The sequence below is a fragment of the Phyllostomus discolor genome, chromosome 8, assembly GCF_004126475.2.
Source record: "Phyllostomus discolor isolate MPI-MPIP mPhyDis1 chromosome 8, mPhyDis1.pri.v3, whole genome shotgun sequence".
Taxonomy (NCBI): domain Eukaryota; kingdom Metazoa; phylum Chordata; class Mammalia; order Chiroptera; family Phyllostomidae; genus Phyllostomus; species Phyllostomus discolor.
The window spans coordinates 6,403,374-6,416,654 of NC_040910.2; the positions used below are offsets into that span (position 1 = coordinate 6,403,374).

At 40.6% G+C, this 13,281-nt stretch overlaps 1 protein-coding gene across 1 annotated transcript; it reads left to right on the forward strand.

Moving 5' to 3' along the window:
* The first annotated feature begins 1,403 nt into the window (after nucleotides 1-1,403).
* C8H4orf33 (chromosome 8 C4orf33 homolog) lies at nucleotides 1,404-12,059 on the forward strand. Its single transcript, XM_028521813.2, has 5 exons — nucleotides 1,404-1,588; nucleotides 4,438-4,498; nucleotides 7,366-7,417; nucleotides 7,546-7,745; nucleotides 9,746-12,059. The coding sequence occupies exons 1-5, from the start codon at nucleotides 1,408-1,410 to the stop codon at nucleotides 9,849-9,851; spliced, it is 600 nt and encodes a 199-aa protein (XP_028377614.1). The 5' UTR covers nucleotides 1,404-1,407; the 3' UTR covers nucleotides 9,852-12,059.
* The last annotated feature ends 1,222 nt before the right edge of the window (nucleotides 12,060-13,281 follow it).

Genomic DNA, 13,281 nt, shown 5'->3' on the forward strand with positions numbered 1-13,281 from the left:
CCACAACCCAAGCATGTGTGCTGAGTGGGAATCAAACCAGTGACCCCTTGGCTTACAGGTCAGCACTCTGTCCACTGAGCCACACCAGCCAAGTTGGAAAAGCTGACATACTTTAGAAAAAGGTTTTCAGAGATGTTGGATTTATGATGAGAGACAGAGCTTATACATTTGGATCTCCCAGTGCTTGACACATAGTTGGTATTCCATACACATTCACTGAAATAAATGTATTCAAAATTTAGTACTTTATTACTTGCAGTAAAAATAACATATGAAGCAAGGAAATGCCTTCAAAGACTTTAGATACATAAATTACAGTCTGAAAATATCATTTCCTAATCAAGATTATCTTCTGAACAAGGAAGACATAAGGACCTAGTATAATTTGGCAAATCCACTACTACTAAAATAAAGCTTTCATTTCCCTGCAGATTCCTGAAAGGACTTCATCAGGGAAAACATGGCTGATGTTGGTTCCATTTCTTGGTTTTCCAGCCATGTGACCTTGAACAAGTCATTTTCCTCATCTGTACTGAAGATAATAATAGTTTATCTGCAAGTTTCTTGTGAAATTAAATTAGATAATGTTTATAAAATGCCCAATTCATAGTTTTCAACAAAATATAACTTTGTGAGTATAATACTGTGTCCTTCCATTTCATCCTTGGAGAAACCATGTAAAGTGCAAACACTGCTTGTGTCACATGTACTTGGCCTTTTCAATTTTTGACATTTTAAATGTTAAATGAACACTTGCTTGGTTAAACCTTTTTCTCCAATTGAAAATGGAAAAAGAATATGCCATCATTTAAACTCTGAACTGGACTAAGAAAGCCTATACCCTGAGGCCAAGGCAGATAACATTACAGCTTACTAACCTTTAAATGGTTGGGGCCCCCTTTTTTCTCCCCCGAAAAGAAAAGAGTTTTTAGCCAAAGACCAGATCTTAACAGCAGTGCTTTTGCTGATTTACAGATTTTTTTTTTTATCAGATTGAATTTTATTATGAAGATCTTGGTTCCCAGGGGTCGATAGTTCAGACTCCTGCACACTGTACAGTAAATGACAAAGGATGACACATAACTCACAGTGCCTATGGTCGTTAAGTACATGCACAGTTTCTGCAGGGGATTTAGTTGCAATTTTATAAAGTGATTTGGGATCTAGACTTACAGTCTCAAAACATCTGGGAGCCAACTGCCCGTTTTACAGCGGAACGCGGTGTCTGCCATGTGTCGGGACACGAACGGCCTTGGGACTCGCCGCGGAAAGCCTGTGCGGCTCCCTCTGCGGCCCCCGGGTCCTGCCTGCTGCTGGGCACGGAAATGCTCATTTCATTCCTGACCGAAGGAATTGTGGGTATAATGTGAAAGAGCGTGTTTTCATATTTTCCCTCTAGAGCCTCACATGGATTTCAGAGTTGCACACACCTGGGACGGCTCCCCAGTGGGCCACGAGCCCGCGCGCGTCGGGCTGGAGCCGGGGCGCGGAGGGGTGCTCCTGCAGGTCAGCGCTCCGTTTTTCAACGACCCTCCGGCCCCACCCGGAGCGCCCGGGAAGCCTTTCAGCGGACTGTGGGATTATGAAGGTGAGTGGAAGTACTGCACTTTATTGCAAACATAAATCTTTGTGTAATAACCTCTCCCAGAGCGCTTATTCTGTCTTGCTGTGGGGAAGGGAGTGCTTCCGAGGAACTGACACGTGCAATGTGAGGTGTTTTCCTACCAGCCCCTCATTCCGGCCCTTTCACCGTGACCTGCGTGCCTCGCACGGTGTGCCTAGAGCGGTGGAAAGGGCAACCACAGATCCAGGCTGCTGTGTGTCCTTCCTTTCCGTCTGCCAGCTATTTTTAGAAGAGTTCAGTGTAGCATCCAGCACACGCGAGAACCAGTATCGGAGACTTTCAGGGGTTCAAAGATGTTATTTTATTGGCCAAGTTTAACCTGCGCAGGGGCGAACTCTCAAAGTGTCCAGCGACACAGTGCCCACAAGGAGCTGCAAATGAGAGCCTCGCGTGAGCGCGTACAACTACTTTCTTATATAGGGGCGGGCAAACAAGCGTTATGCAGAAGCAGACGTGGCAGTTAGCAATTCGCTTACAGAGACCGCGCATGGGAATTTCAAACCAAGCATTTTTGCATAAGGCGGGAAGGCAGGCTGTTTGTTCATTAACCTAGTAATCTCCTGGCTCTAGCTAGCTAGTTTTCTATTTTCTCATTAAAAACTACAAAGCACTGCTTATCTAGCCTACTCAGGGGAGAGCGTCTGCTAGACACGGGATGTTTGCTTAACTGCCCTGTGTCTCCCTTATCATTTCCTTTTAGCTACAATGTGGTTCTTGTCTATTAGAGGAAATTTAGTTCTTAATTTCCTTATTCCCAACATTCAGCATGCCTGTTTTGTCTTTAAGTCTCTCCAGATTGCCACTTTAACCTTATAAACCTTCTGTATGGAAGTGTTGGGGTGTTTTACTTATAGAAACAGCACCAACTTCAACATGAAATGTAGTTTTTCTTTTAACGTACTGACAAGCGATCTCACATATCAGATGAAGGTTCAAAGACACCATAAAATTACAGTTTCAGGATTGCTGTCTGATTCCTTTCCTGGGTCTCCTAAGTAAGCTACCAAATGGTGCCATTCCCCAGATCACAAACCGTGACTGTCCCTAGGATAAAGTTCCCACCCTTCCTGTAGACTTTCAGGGTCCTCATGCATTGGGCTTTCACCTTCGGCCCGAAGCCCCCGCCTTCTGAAAGGTCGTGGTGTCACTGTCCATGCGTCTTCTCACGCGCGGACCCTTTCTCATTCTAGTGCCCTGCCCCCACCACGCGTCGTTCAAGGGATCAGTCAGGCTCCAGTTATTCAAAGAAACCTTTGATGACTCTTCTAGCCCCTGTGAACATCTGCTTTTTCTGTACCATCTGTGGAGCAGGCATTTTGTCTGTTAACGTATCGTATGTTAAACACATGTTGTCTCTTACTGACACAGAGCTTGCCCCCATCGGCCTCCCACTGGGGGACGCCGCAGTGCGACTCGCCTACTCAGCAAGTCCCCGACCCCGCTCACCCACGTTCTCATAAACCCGCTGCTTTCCCCAGCCGCCCACCCTGCCGCTGTATCAGCGGTGCTCCGGTACATCAAATCGCCGAATACAGAAATGTGGGATTTTCCCAAGATGGTCTCTCCCACTCGCCGTATTTGGATTCATTAAGCCTTACGGATTCCCCTCTGAAATGGTTCTCCAATTCTGTACCCCTTGTGCATTCCCACCGTCTCTGCTGCCGGCCAGGCCTCCCTCACCTTGTACCTCAGCTGGGGCAGAGCCTCCTAAGTAGTCTTTTTGCCCTTAAGTCCACCCTTCCCTCTTGGAAGCCCGAGGGATCTATCTGAAATAAAAATTTAAACTCATCATTCAGCTACTTAAAAACCTGCTCAGGCTTCTGCTCCTTCCAGGATAACTTTTACTCTTCTTCCTTTTTTTATTTTTAGATTTTATTTATTTTTAGAGAGGGAAGGGAGGGAGAAAGAGAGAGAGAGAAAAACATCAATGTGCGGTTGCTGGGGGTCATGGTCTGCAACCCAGGCATGTACCCTGGCTGGGAATCGAACCTGCAACACTTTGGTTCGCAGCCCATGCTCAATCCACTGAGCTATGGGCTACTTTTCCAGGGCTACTTAGTAGCCCATAGCTCAATCCACTGAGCTATGGGCTACTAATCCAGGGCTACTTTTACTCTTCTTAACGTGATTTCTGTATAAGATTTTTCATGACCTGACCCCTTACCCACTCTGCAGCATCACTTATTAACACATTGAGAGGTTTGCTTATCTGCCAACTTTGTGATTGCTCTGTACCCTACTTACCATATACAATATCATGGATATCTTTTCATGTCAAAAACATTTAACCGTGTCTTTGATTTTAATGACTACATTAAAGTCTACCGCATAGAATACATAAATTCTGTAACTTACGTACTAGCTTTCCTATATAGTAGATTTATTTATATAATTGCCAACAACACTACATAGTAGGATACAATCATTTAGATAATTTCCAATTTTGGGGGCAATACTTTGGTGACTAGCATTACATTTACTACTTCTTCTTGTTGTCTGTTGTTTCCTTAGGATACATCCTTAGGAGAAGAAAGCTGGCTCAGAGCCTGTGTGATGGTGTTGATTTCTTTACAGCCTCGCCAGCAGTAGCCTTTATTCATCTTTTTAATTTATGGTCATCTCATATGGGAGAATTTGATGGTGATTTATTTCTAGGCAATGTCTATTTATTTTCTTTGTTCCTTTTCCTATTGGGGATAGAGCTATAATTAAAAATAATGAGTTAATTTATTTTATACTCTAAAGGAATAAGAAATTAGTTATTGTTGAAGCAAAATTAAATTTCTCAATATATTGTATTTCTGTTTTCAAAGTTGTGGAAGCATTTTTCTTGAATGACATTACGGAACAATATTTAGAAGTTGAACTTTGCCCGTAAGTATGAAATTTTTTTTGTAACTCATTACTACATAATTTAAACACATTGATTTTTGCTTATAAATCATGTTGTCATAGTAAAAACTCACTAATTCCAACAATGTAGAGGAAATGCTAATCTGAATTATGCATAGTTCTTATTTTCAAATTAGTGTGTAATTTAAAATACATGTTTAGAGCAGGGTGGGCTAATATTAGGTTTACAGTTGAGAGTATGCAAAACACAGTTTATTCTTGTATTGTTATTTATTAATTATTATATTATTTTCCATATGAACAACTGTAAATCTACTTTTACCCCACCCTATATGTATTATAAGTGCTTGAAAATATCATGTTGACATAATTTTTGTTTTACTAATGTAGTTGGTTTTTTAATAAATTAAAAAAATTCCTTTTTGCAAAATGAAAGATTATTATAAAACACAAGCTCATTATTTACTCTGTAAATTTGCATTATTATGTACTAGCTATTCAGAAATAAAAGGAAACAGAGATATAATGAATTAAACTAGTTTATGAAAATATTTCAGGGAATTTTTTAATGGCTAGATTACACTTTAAATTTATGATTCCATAAAAATGTATTCTTGCATCCCTTTATTTATTCATCATTCATTTATTGAGTGTGTCACTCTGCGTTCAGTACCAGGGATGAATCGGACATGGCTCTTCCTGGACTTATTTAAGGTTTTAAGCTTGGACGCTCTTTGTTCACATTTAACCATTCTCCGGGGAACCTTCTTTATCTGGTTGACATTTTTTATCCTGTAGATGTGAAAAAGTTAACTTATGCCCTCCTTTCATCTATAGTATAACAAATTTTAAATTAGTAAAATAATGATGAAATATTTTTTGTATTGTGATTATTCAGTTTAAATGACATTTAAGTGCCTCCCAGTATCAAATATCCAGTAGCCTTTGTTTCTTTGTAGCCTTGGGATTGAGTTAAATGAGATGATAGATATTTTCTTTTCCTTATTTTGTTTTTTCTGCTAACTTTAATGTGGAAAATCTAGCTGTTTGCAATTATACTTTTCAAAAGAATAACATATATCTTTGCACGTCACCTTTCAAATAATATGCCAAAATCTTTTGTGGAAAAATATGATTAATTGTCCTAAGCTGTCACTTGACATAAAAACATTTAACCTATTAGGTGATTATTTTCACCGTATAGGTGAGAAAGCTAAAGCAAGCAGGTTTATAACTTGTCTGTAAGACAGTAAAGAACTTGGATCGCCCTGGCTGGTGTGGCTCAGCAGATTGAGCACTGGCTTGCAAACCAAAGGGTTGCCGGTTTGATTCCCAGTTGGGGCACATGCCTGGGTTGTGGGTCAGGTCCCCAGTAGGGGGTGTGTGAGAGGCAACCACACATTGATGTTTTTCTCCCTCTCTTCCCCTCTGTCTAAAAATAGAATAAATAAAATCTTTAGAAAAAAATACTTGAATGTACTATAATTCTAAAGTTTTATCCTTAGTTTCACTTTTATTAGATAAAAATATCAGTTTATTTTCATAAACTCTGAAACTGGTGCTTTTATTAGTACTGGATGAATAGGATAATTAGATTCTCTTTTATTAAGGTAATAAATAATAACCATTATGTACAAAATTAATAAATTCTAAAAGTTAAAAAAACCCTCAGAGTAGTTTGGTTTCATATATATCAGGACAGTCAATAATCAAGAAGCATGGTTTTGCTTCAGGCAATCAACTCCTATAATAATTAATCTCTAGGAAAGTAATGTGAAAAATACTGTTGTTTCAATTTACAAGAACTTTTACTTCTCCTAGGCTGTTATTAAGCTTGCATAGTAATGATAAAATGAGGCAGAGGGAAAGAATACTTGTCGTCTGTTAGAATATCTTGCTAAAGAAAACCCTCCTTGAAAAGTTCACAAAAGAGTCTCCGTACAGAAATGTACAGATAGAGAGTCTTTTCCAGAGACAATACATTTGTGTCACGTGACCACTTGCAAGTCTTTGCCTCTTATTGACCTGGCTAGTCTCAATTACATTCCCTCATTTGAGTTGCCTTTGAGAATCGTGTTTCTCTTTGAAAATGTGACAGTGGTGCCCGATCTAATGATTGAAAGCAGGAAAAATGCAAGAGGTGGACAAATAAAGTTTTAGACAATCTGTATTTTGTCTTTTCTCCCCTCCTAATGAGCTTCAAGACAGTTTTCTTATAGAAATAACCTTTCTAAAGTTGTTGGGGTCAGACCTGGGAATTACTGCCGGCTTCTCTTCGGGTCCTTTCATTTTCAAAACTGGTTTTATCATAATTTCCAAATACCATGCTGTCCCCCCCCCCCGCTCCTTTTCACACTTTGCATCATCTAACCAATGGGAGCTTTTTATATAATTTTGTATGTAAAGAATATAAAAGTGCGCCCTGGCTGGTGTAGCTCAGTGGATTGAGCACAGGCTGGGAACCAAAGTGTCCCAGGTTTGATTCCCAGCCAGGGTACATTCCTGGGTTGCAGGCCAGAACCCCCAGCAACCGCACATTGATGTTTCTCTCTCTCTCTCTCTCCCTGTCTCTCTCTGTCTCTCTCTCTCCCTTCCTCCCTCTCTTCCCTCTCTAAAAATAAATAAAATCTTTAAAAAAAAAAGAATATAAAAGCAATCTGAGCATGTGTAGCTTTTGACTATAATTGTCTGGAAAAAGGTAAACTTAAAGATGTTATTTCTAAGTAACTGAACACACTGGCTCTTCCTCTAATTACCTAATGTTTGTATTGCATCTTTTTAATTATTTGGAAGTTTGGAATGTACAAATACATTGCAAGTATGAAGGATAGCGAAGAAAATGCTGCTTGTTTCTTTCAAACACTCATGAGGAATTTTAATTTTGACAGCCATGGACAGCATTTGGTGCTTCTATTATCTGGAAGAAGAAATGTGTGGAAAGTAAGTAAATAAAAACACAAGACAAAATTCTTAAATGTAGAAGATATATATGTATGTGTAATATTTAATGTATATGTTTAAAGTGTCAATCTGAATTTACCTGTTCTATTTCATATATTGTTTCCCAGCAAGAACTTGCTCTATCATTCAAAGCGTCCAGGGGAGAGACCACCTGGGAGGGCACAGCCTGTATTCCTTGGAGTTATTTTCCACCAAATGTGACAAAATTCAATGCATTTGCAATTCATGGATCAAAGGATAAAAGAAGTTATGAAGCTCTTTACCCTGTGCCTCGGCATGAACTGCAACCCGGACAAAAACCTGACTTGTAAGTAGGAAATGAATGAAGGCACGTTCCACCTGTGAGAGTGTCTGGAAATCAATTCTTGGTGGAGCAGTTGTAACATTTTTGCTCAGAGGAGAGCTGTATGTACAAGCACCAGGTTGGGTCCTGTGCTCCCTGCTGGTCCTCAGCAAACACACTTGACAGACCCACTGACTGTGGAAGGACAGGCTGTCTCACTCACTGCTGTAACTGCAGTGCTCACACTTCCACAGCAGTGTGAGAACAATGCTGCTCAGTGAGTACTGCAACAGCTGGTGTAGAAGTATCACACGTTCATTTGTGATCCCTTTCAGAGCTAAATGGCCAGAGGCATCCAGATTCTTGGTGTGAACAAAGGGTTAATAAATTCTTTCCCTCGTTGTTTGAGAATCCCTAGCTCTTCAGTTAAATCCCTAGCTCTCTTCCCTTGGTCGCCTCATAAGGATAAAAATATCAACTGAGTTTCTAGGCAACATGGCTTATGATAAAAATGACTCCCGATAGGTAAGGTGTATCTGGACTGATAGTATTGTGAATAGACTGTAAATACCCAATGGGGACTCATGACTTTGGATTTCCCTTTAACAGTCACGTTCCCCTGTGGGGTCCCTAGAAGCTCTGTCTGTGGACTTACTATATGAGATATTGGCCCCCGTGGGGCAGCGGGCATGTAAGCCCAGCCCAGGCCTACACTTGCCTGATCTGAGTCTCGTCTCTTTGAATCTGTCACCTGAGGACACACAGCTCCTGGGCAGCGGGGTGGATGCTTCAGGGACTGCAGCATGCTCTGCTCATTTAGCGGGAAGAGCCAGCTGCCTCCCTGGCGCACGCTGGGCTTCCTGCTCTCTAGACCTCTGAGTGTGCTCAGGTGGCCACGACCAGCTGGAGAGCCTGGGTTCAGAAGAGCCCAACAGCGACATCCCAGCGGGCTTTGCGCCACAGCAGACTCACTTCCCTGCCTTTTTACCCCGGAAAATGCTCTCCTCCTCTCCCTCTTTGCCTTCTCCTTCCTGTCTTGCTCACTCTTTATTCTGCCTTCATCTCTTCCAGCCTGTTCCTTTCTCCTGCCTGACACACTTTTCCCTCTGCGTTCCTTCCCAGTCCTGAGCCTTTCCAACCAGTGTCTTCAGCTCCCTGCTTTTCTCTTAGCCTTCACTGTCGGTTCCTTAACCCCCTCACCTGGGACTGACAGTTGTGGCTCGGTCTGGCCAGGTGAGTGGCACAGGACTGGCGTCTGGATGCAAAGGACTCAGGGCCTCCTATCAATGTGGCTTGTTTCTCTGCCTCTTCACCACCTAATACCTCCTTATATTTAGGCTCCTTACTGTGACGTTATGTTCGGCTCCTCAATTTATATGTCACTGCAGGCTTACCATAGGAAAAAGTATGGTTATACCACGGGCCAGGGCAGAGGCAAGGCTGAGTGATGTCCTGCAGAGCTGAGCTCCACGGGCGGCGGCATGTTAGTGAAACCTCCCTCTGCCTGCATTAAGCCCCAGGAGACATCTCCGCAACAGTTAGAAGGTGCTCCTGGGAAGAAAAGCACTAGGGTTAACACCCTTTCCATCTCCTTTGGTTTGTCAAAGGACTATATATATCCTCTAATCGATGGAGCTGAAACTTTTAAAAACGGTTGTTGACATGACTAAGGTAAACTACATCAAAGTGTAAATATGAAACATCTTTAAGAATGTAATATGATTTAAGGCAAGGTGGGGCGAGTCAGGTTTTGAGGGGTGATTTTTATCTCTGCCCTCCAGTGTGAGGGAGCTATCTGTAGAATTTCGAGGAGAGTGCTTTGGGACGGGGGTGCCTGTTCTCAGGGCTGAGTGTCTGAGAGCCAGAGTGAGAAAGCTGTACAGACAGTCTCCATTTACCTTCGGTATTCTTCAGACAGAGTGTTGTCCTAACACAGGTGTGACAGCATGAATAGCCCATCAGAACAACTATTTTACAAACGTGCAATTCAGTTCAGTTCCCACCTTCTTTTTCTTTACATTTAGCCACCGTCTGGAATACTTCAAGCCTTTCAGTTTTAACACACTGCTTGGAGAAGAGTGGAAACAACCAGAATCTGACCTGTGGCTAACAGAGAAGCCTGATTTGTAGGAGTATAGTAGCTGACCACATCAATCACTTCTTCCGTATACCTTTTAAGGTAAATCAATAGCAAGCATAATCTCTTTCAAGATGCCGTGAAAGCATTTCAACAATAAATATTTTCATAAAGGTCAATGGCAGTATATCTCTCTGGAAAGTGGTGAATAAATTAATAAGAAGATGGAAAGTGTGTTGATGATTGTATCTAAAAAGTTAATGTTTTTCTCTGAGTCATTTAGCCAGGAGCCCTGGTGTTAGTGAGTTCTGGCCTCTGCTCTGTATCACCCTTACCCCAGATATGCCCGACTCGGCCACTCACATCACTTCTCTTCCCGCTTCCCCAAACCTCGGCCATCCTGAGACAGGGCCATCTTACCGAATATTCTTGAATGCCGTGTAATATACATTAATTCTTTGCTCAGAATCTTTTGTCCACTCTCGAAATGAGTAGAAAACAGTGACCTATTTCAGTTCAACAGGAAATCCACATCTGTCAAGGCATCATTAAGATACATGTGTTATTTAACGAGCTGGTTTTCCTGTCTTAGGACTATTTTCACTCTAGAAGGAATGAAATTTGAGTAGCAGCTTCTGCTTTTATTATAAAGAAATGCCATTTTCTTAATGCTATTAAACAATGGGTGGAATGTACTCTTTTTTTGTTTTTTGGCAAACATCAAATAGCCTGGTGTACAATTTTCAAATTTTCAGTTATATTTCAGAGCTTGCAGCTATCTAGTAGGTCCTGCATGAACCTCTCCACCAAACCTGGTGTTTCTCCAGCATTCTCAACTCAGAGGTTAGCAGTTTTGCATAAAAACCTTCATTACTAGTACAGATACCCAGTCGCCTACCCAAGATATACTTTCAACTCTTCTGTATGAATAGAACTTTAATTTTTAAGGGCTCTTGTCAAAAACTGCATTTTCCCAGATTCCTTTGCAGATGGAAATGACCACATAAGACAGCTCATGTCAATGAGATATAAGCATTATTCGTAGTGTCTGGTGGGGCCTCAAGAAAAGATGCTGTAAAGATGAAAGACACAGGTGCCGTACACCCTTTGTCCCTTGCCTTCCCCCTTCCTTTTTCCTGAGTTGCAGAGTGAATTCCCGAGGTAACACACTAGTGACCATGGTCAGCAAGGAGCCACCTAAGGGAGAGCTGAGCGGAAAGACGAAGGAGCCGGGGTTCCAAAGGGCACAGGAGTAGAGCCGTCTGTCTGGACTGCCCACCCACACCGGGGAGAAGGGAGCACCTACTCTGTTTCCCCAAAGCAATTTGTAGATTCAGTGCAATCCCAGTAAAAAAAAACCCTAGAAGATTTTTTTGGGGTGGAAATTAACATGCTGATTCAATGGTCATGGAAAAAATATAATTAAAAATATGTGGGAAAAAAATGGAAAGAACCTTAGCCAAAACAATTTTGAAACAGAATAAAGTTGGAGGACTTGTACTGCCTGAATCAAGACTGTTACTAAGCTTCAGTAGTGAAGACAGTACGCCCTCGGCATAAATTTAGACAAATACGTTGTATGTTGGTGGAACAGAATAGGGGACCCAGAAAGGGAAGTCTTTGGAGTCAATCGACTTTGACAAAGGCACATGGTATTGAAAAGGGAAAGGATGGTCCTCTCAACATATGGTGTGGCAATAACTGAAAAAACATGAAACAGTATGAACCCTGACCTCTACCTAATATCCTACAGAAAAAATGGACCTAACTGTGATTGGAGAAATAAAAAATTCTGGGAGAAAGTCTTAATGATCCGAAGAAGACAGATTCTAAATTTTAAACTTATCTAAATTTCAAATAGAACATAAAAAGTACTCACTGAAACAGAAAAAAAAATAAGTTGGACTTCATCAAAATGAAAAGATTTTCCTTATCAAAAGCCTCCAGGAAATGTGAAAAAGGAAGTCACAGGTTGGGATACAATATTCGAAATACAGGGTATCTGACAGAGGACTCTTACTGAGAGGATATGTGAAGAACTGAAAATCAGTAATAGTGAGACAAACCACAAACCACTTCTTGCTCTTAAGTAGCAAAAGAACAGATACTTGGCAGAAGATAACATACAAAAGGCCAATAAATATATAGAAAGGTTCCAACCTCACTTATCATCAAAGAAATGTGAATTAAAACCACAGCAAGATACCACAGAATGACTACAATTACAAACTATGTGCAATGGCTAACTGGCTGAAACTGAAGAAAAGATTGAGAGTGCCAACCATTGATGGGAATGTGGAGTGGCCGGAATTTCCCTACACTATGGGTAGGGATGTAAAATGGTAGGGCCGCTCGGGAACTACTTGGCAATTTCTGGTTAAATACATAGCTACCCTATGATTTAGCATTTCATTCTTAGATATGTACTCAAGAGAAATGAATGTTCATAGCAGTTTTATTCATAACAGCACCAAACTGTAAACAATCACATTTCCATCCACAGGAGAATGGGTAGTCTCATACAGCAGACAATGGAATACTTCTCATGAAAAAGAATGGCTTATTAATACGTGCAACAACCCAGATGAATCTCAAAAGCATTATGCTGAGAAAAGGAAACCAGACACAGCATACTGTATAATTGTTTTTATATGAAGACCAATTATAGGCAAAACCAGCCTATCTTGAGTCAGAACCACACCTGCTCAGTGTAGGGGAGGGGCTTCCAAGACCTGGAAACGGGGAGGAGGGAACTTTCTGGGGTGGTTGAAATGTTTTGTATTTTGATCTGGATGATGCTATGTATCTGCATACATTTGTCGACATTCCTTAAACTGTATGTATTTTAAGATATGTGATTGTACTACATGTAAAGTATACCTTAATAAAATACTGTTATAAAATAAACTACAAATAAAATGGTGTTCACTTAAAATTTATGCCGTTCCATTGAATAATTGTTAGTGCTGCATAAATGTGACTTATCAACTAACTTTTTTCATTCATTAAGTATTTTCTTTATCTGAAAAGAGAGCTGGTGTAAGATAAATGCTTCCTTTCCAAGAAAAACAAAGCAAGAAGTACTCTAATTCCTTAACATGGCAGCAGTGTTCGGCATCTTTGATTAAGTAGAAATTATTTTTAAAATTGACAGTAGTAACTACCTAATTTGATATGGTAACCATCTGCCAGTTTGGGGTAGGAAATACATATGTAAAATAATCTAGAATGATTACCCGATAAATAATTATGTTACCTGAGAAATAATTGTATACATGCATGTAAATCTATCAGTGCAAAAAAATAAGATACATTTCAGAGCGTCCTGATTTTAGAAGTGAATCTATTGCTATGAATCACAAGGTCAGATATAAGTCATCACTGTTTGTAACACGGGGAAAAAGTAAAGCTCAAATATTCTAGATCACAGTCACAACCATATAAAACATCTAATTGGAAAGTTGTGTATGAGCGGCTTTCTAA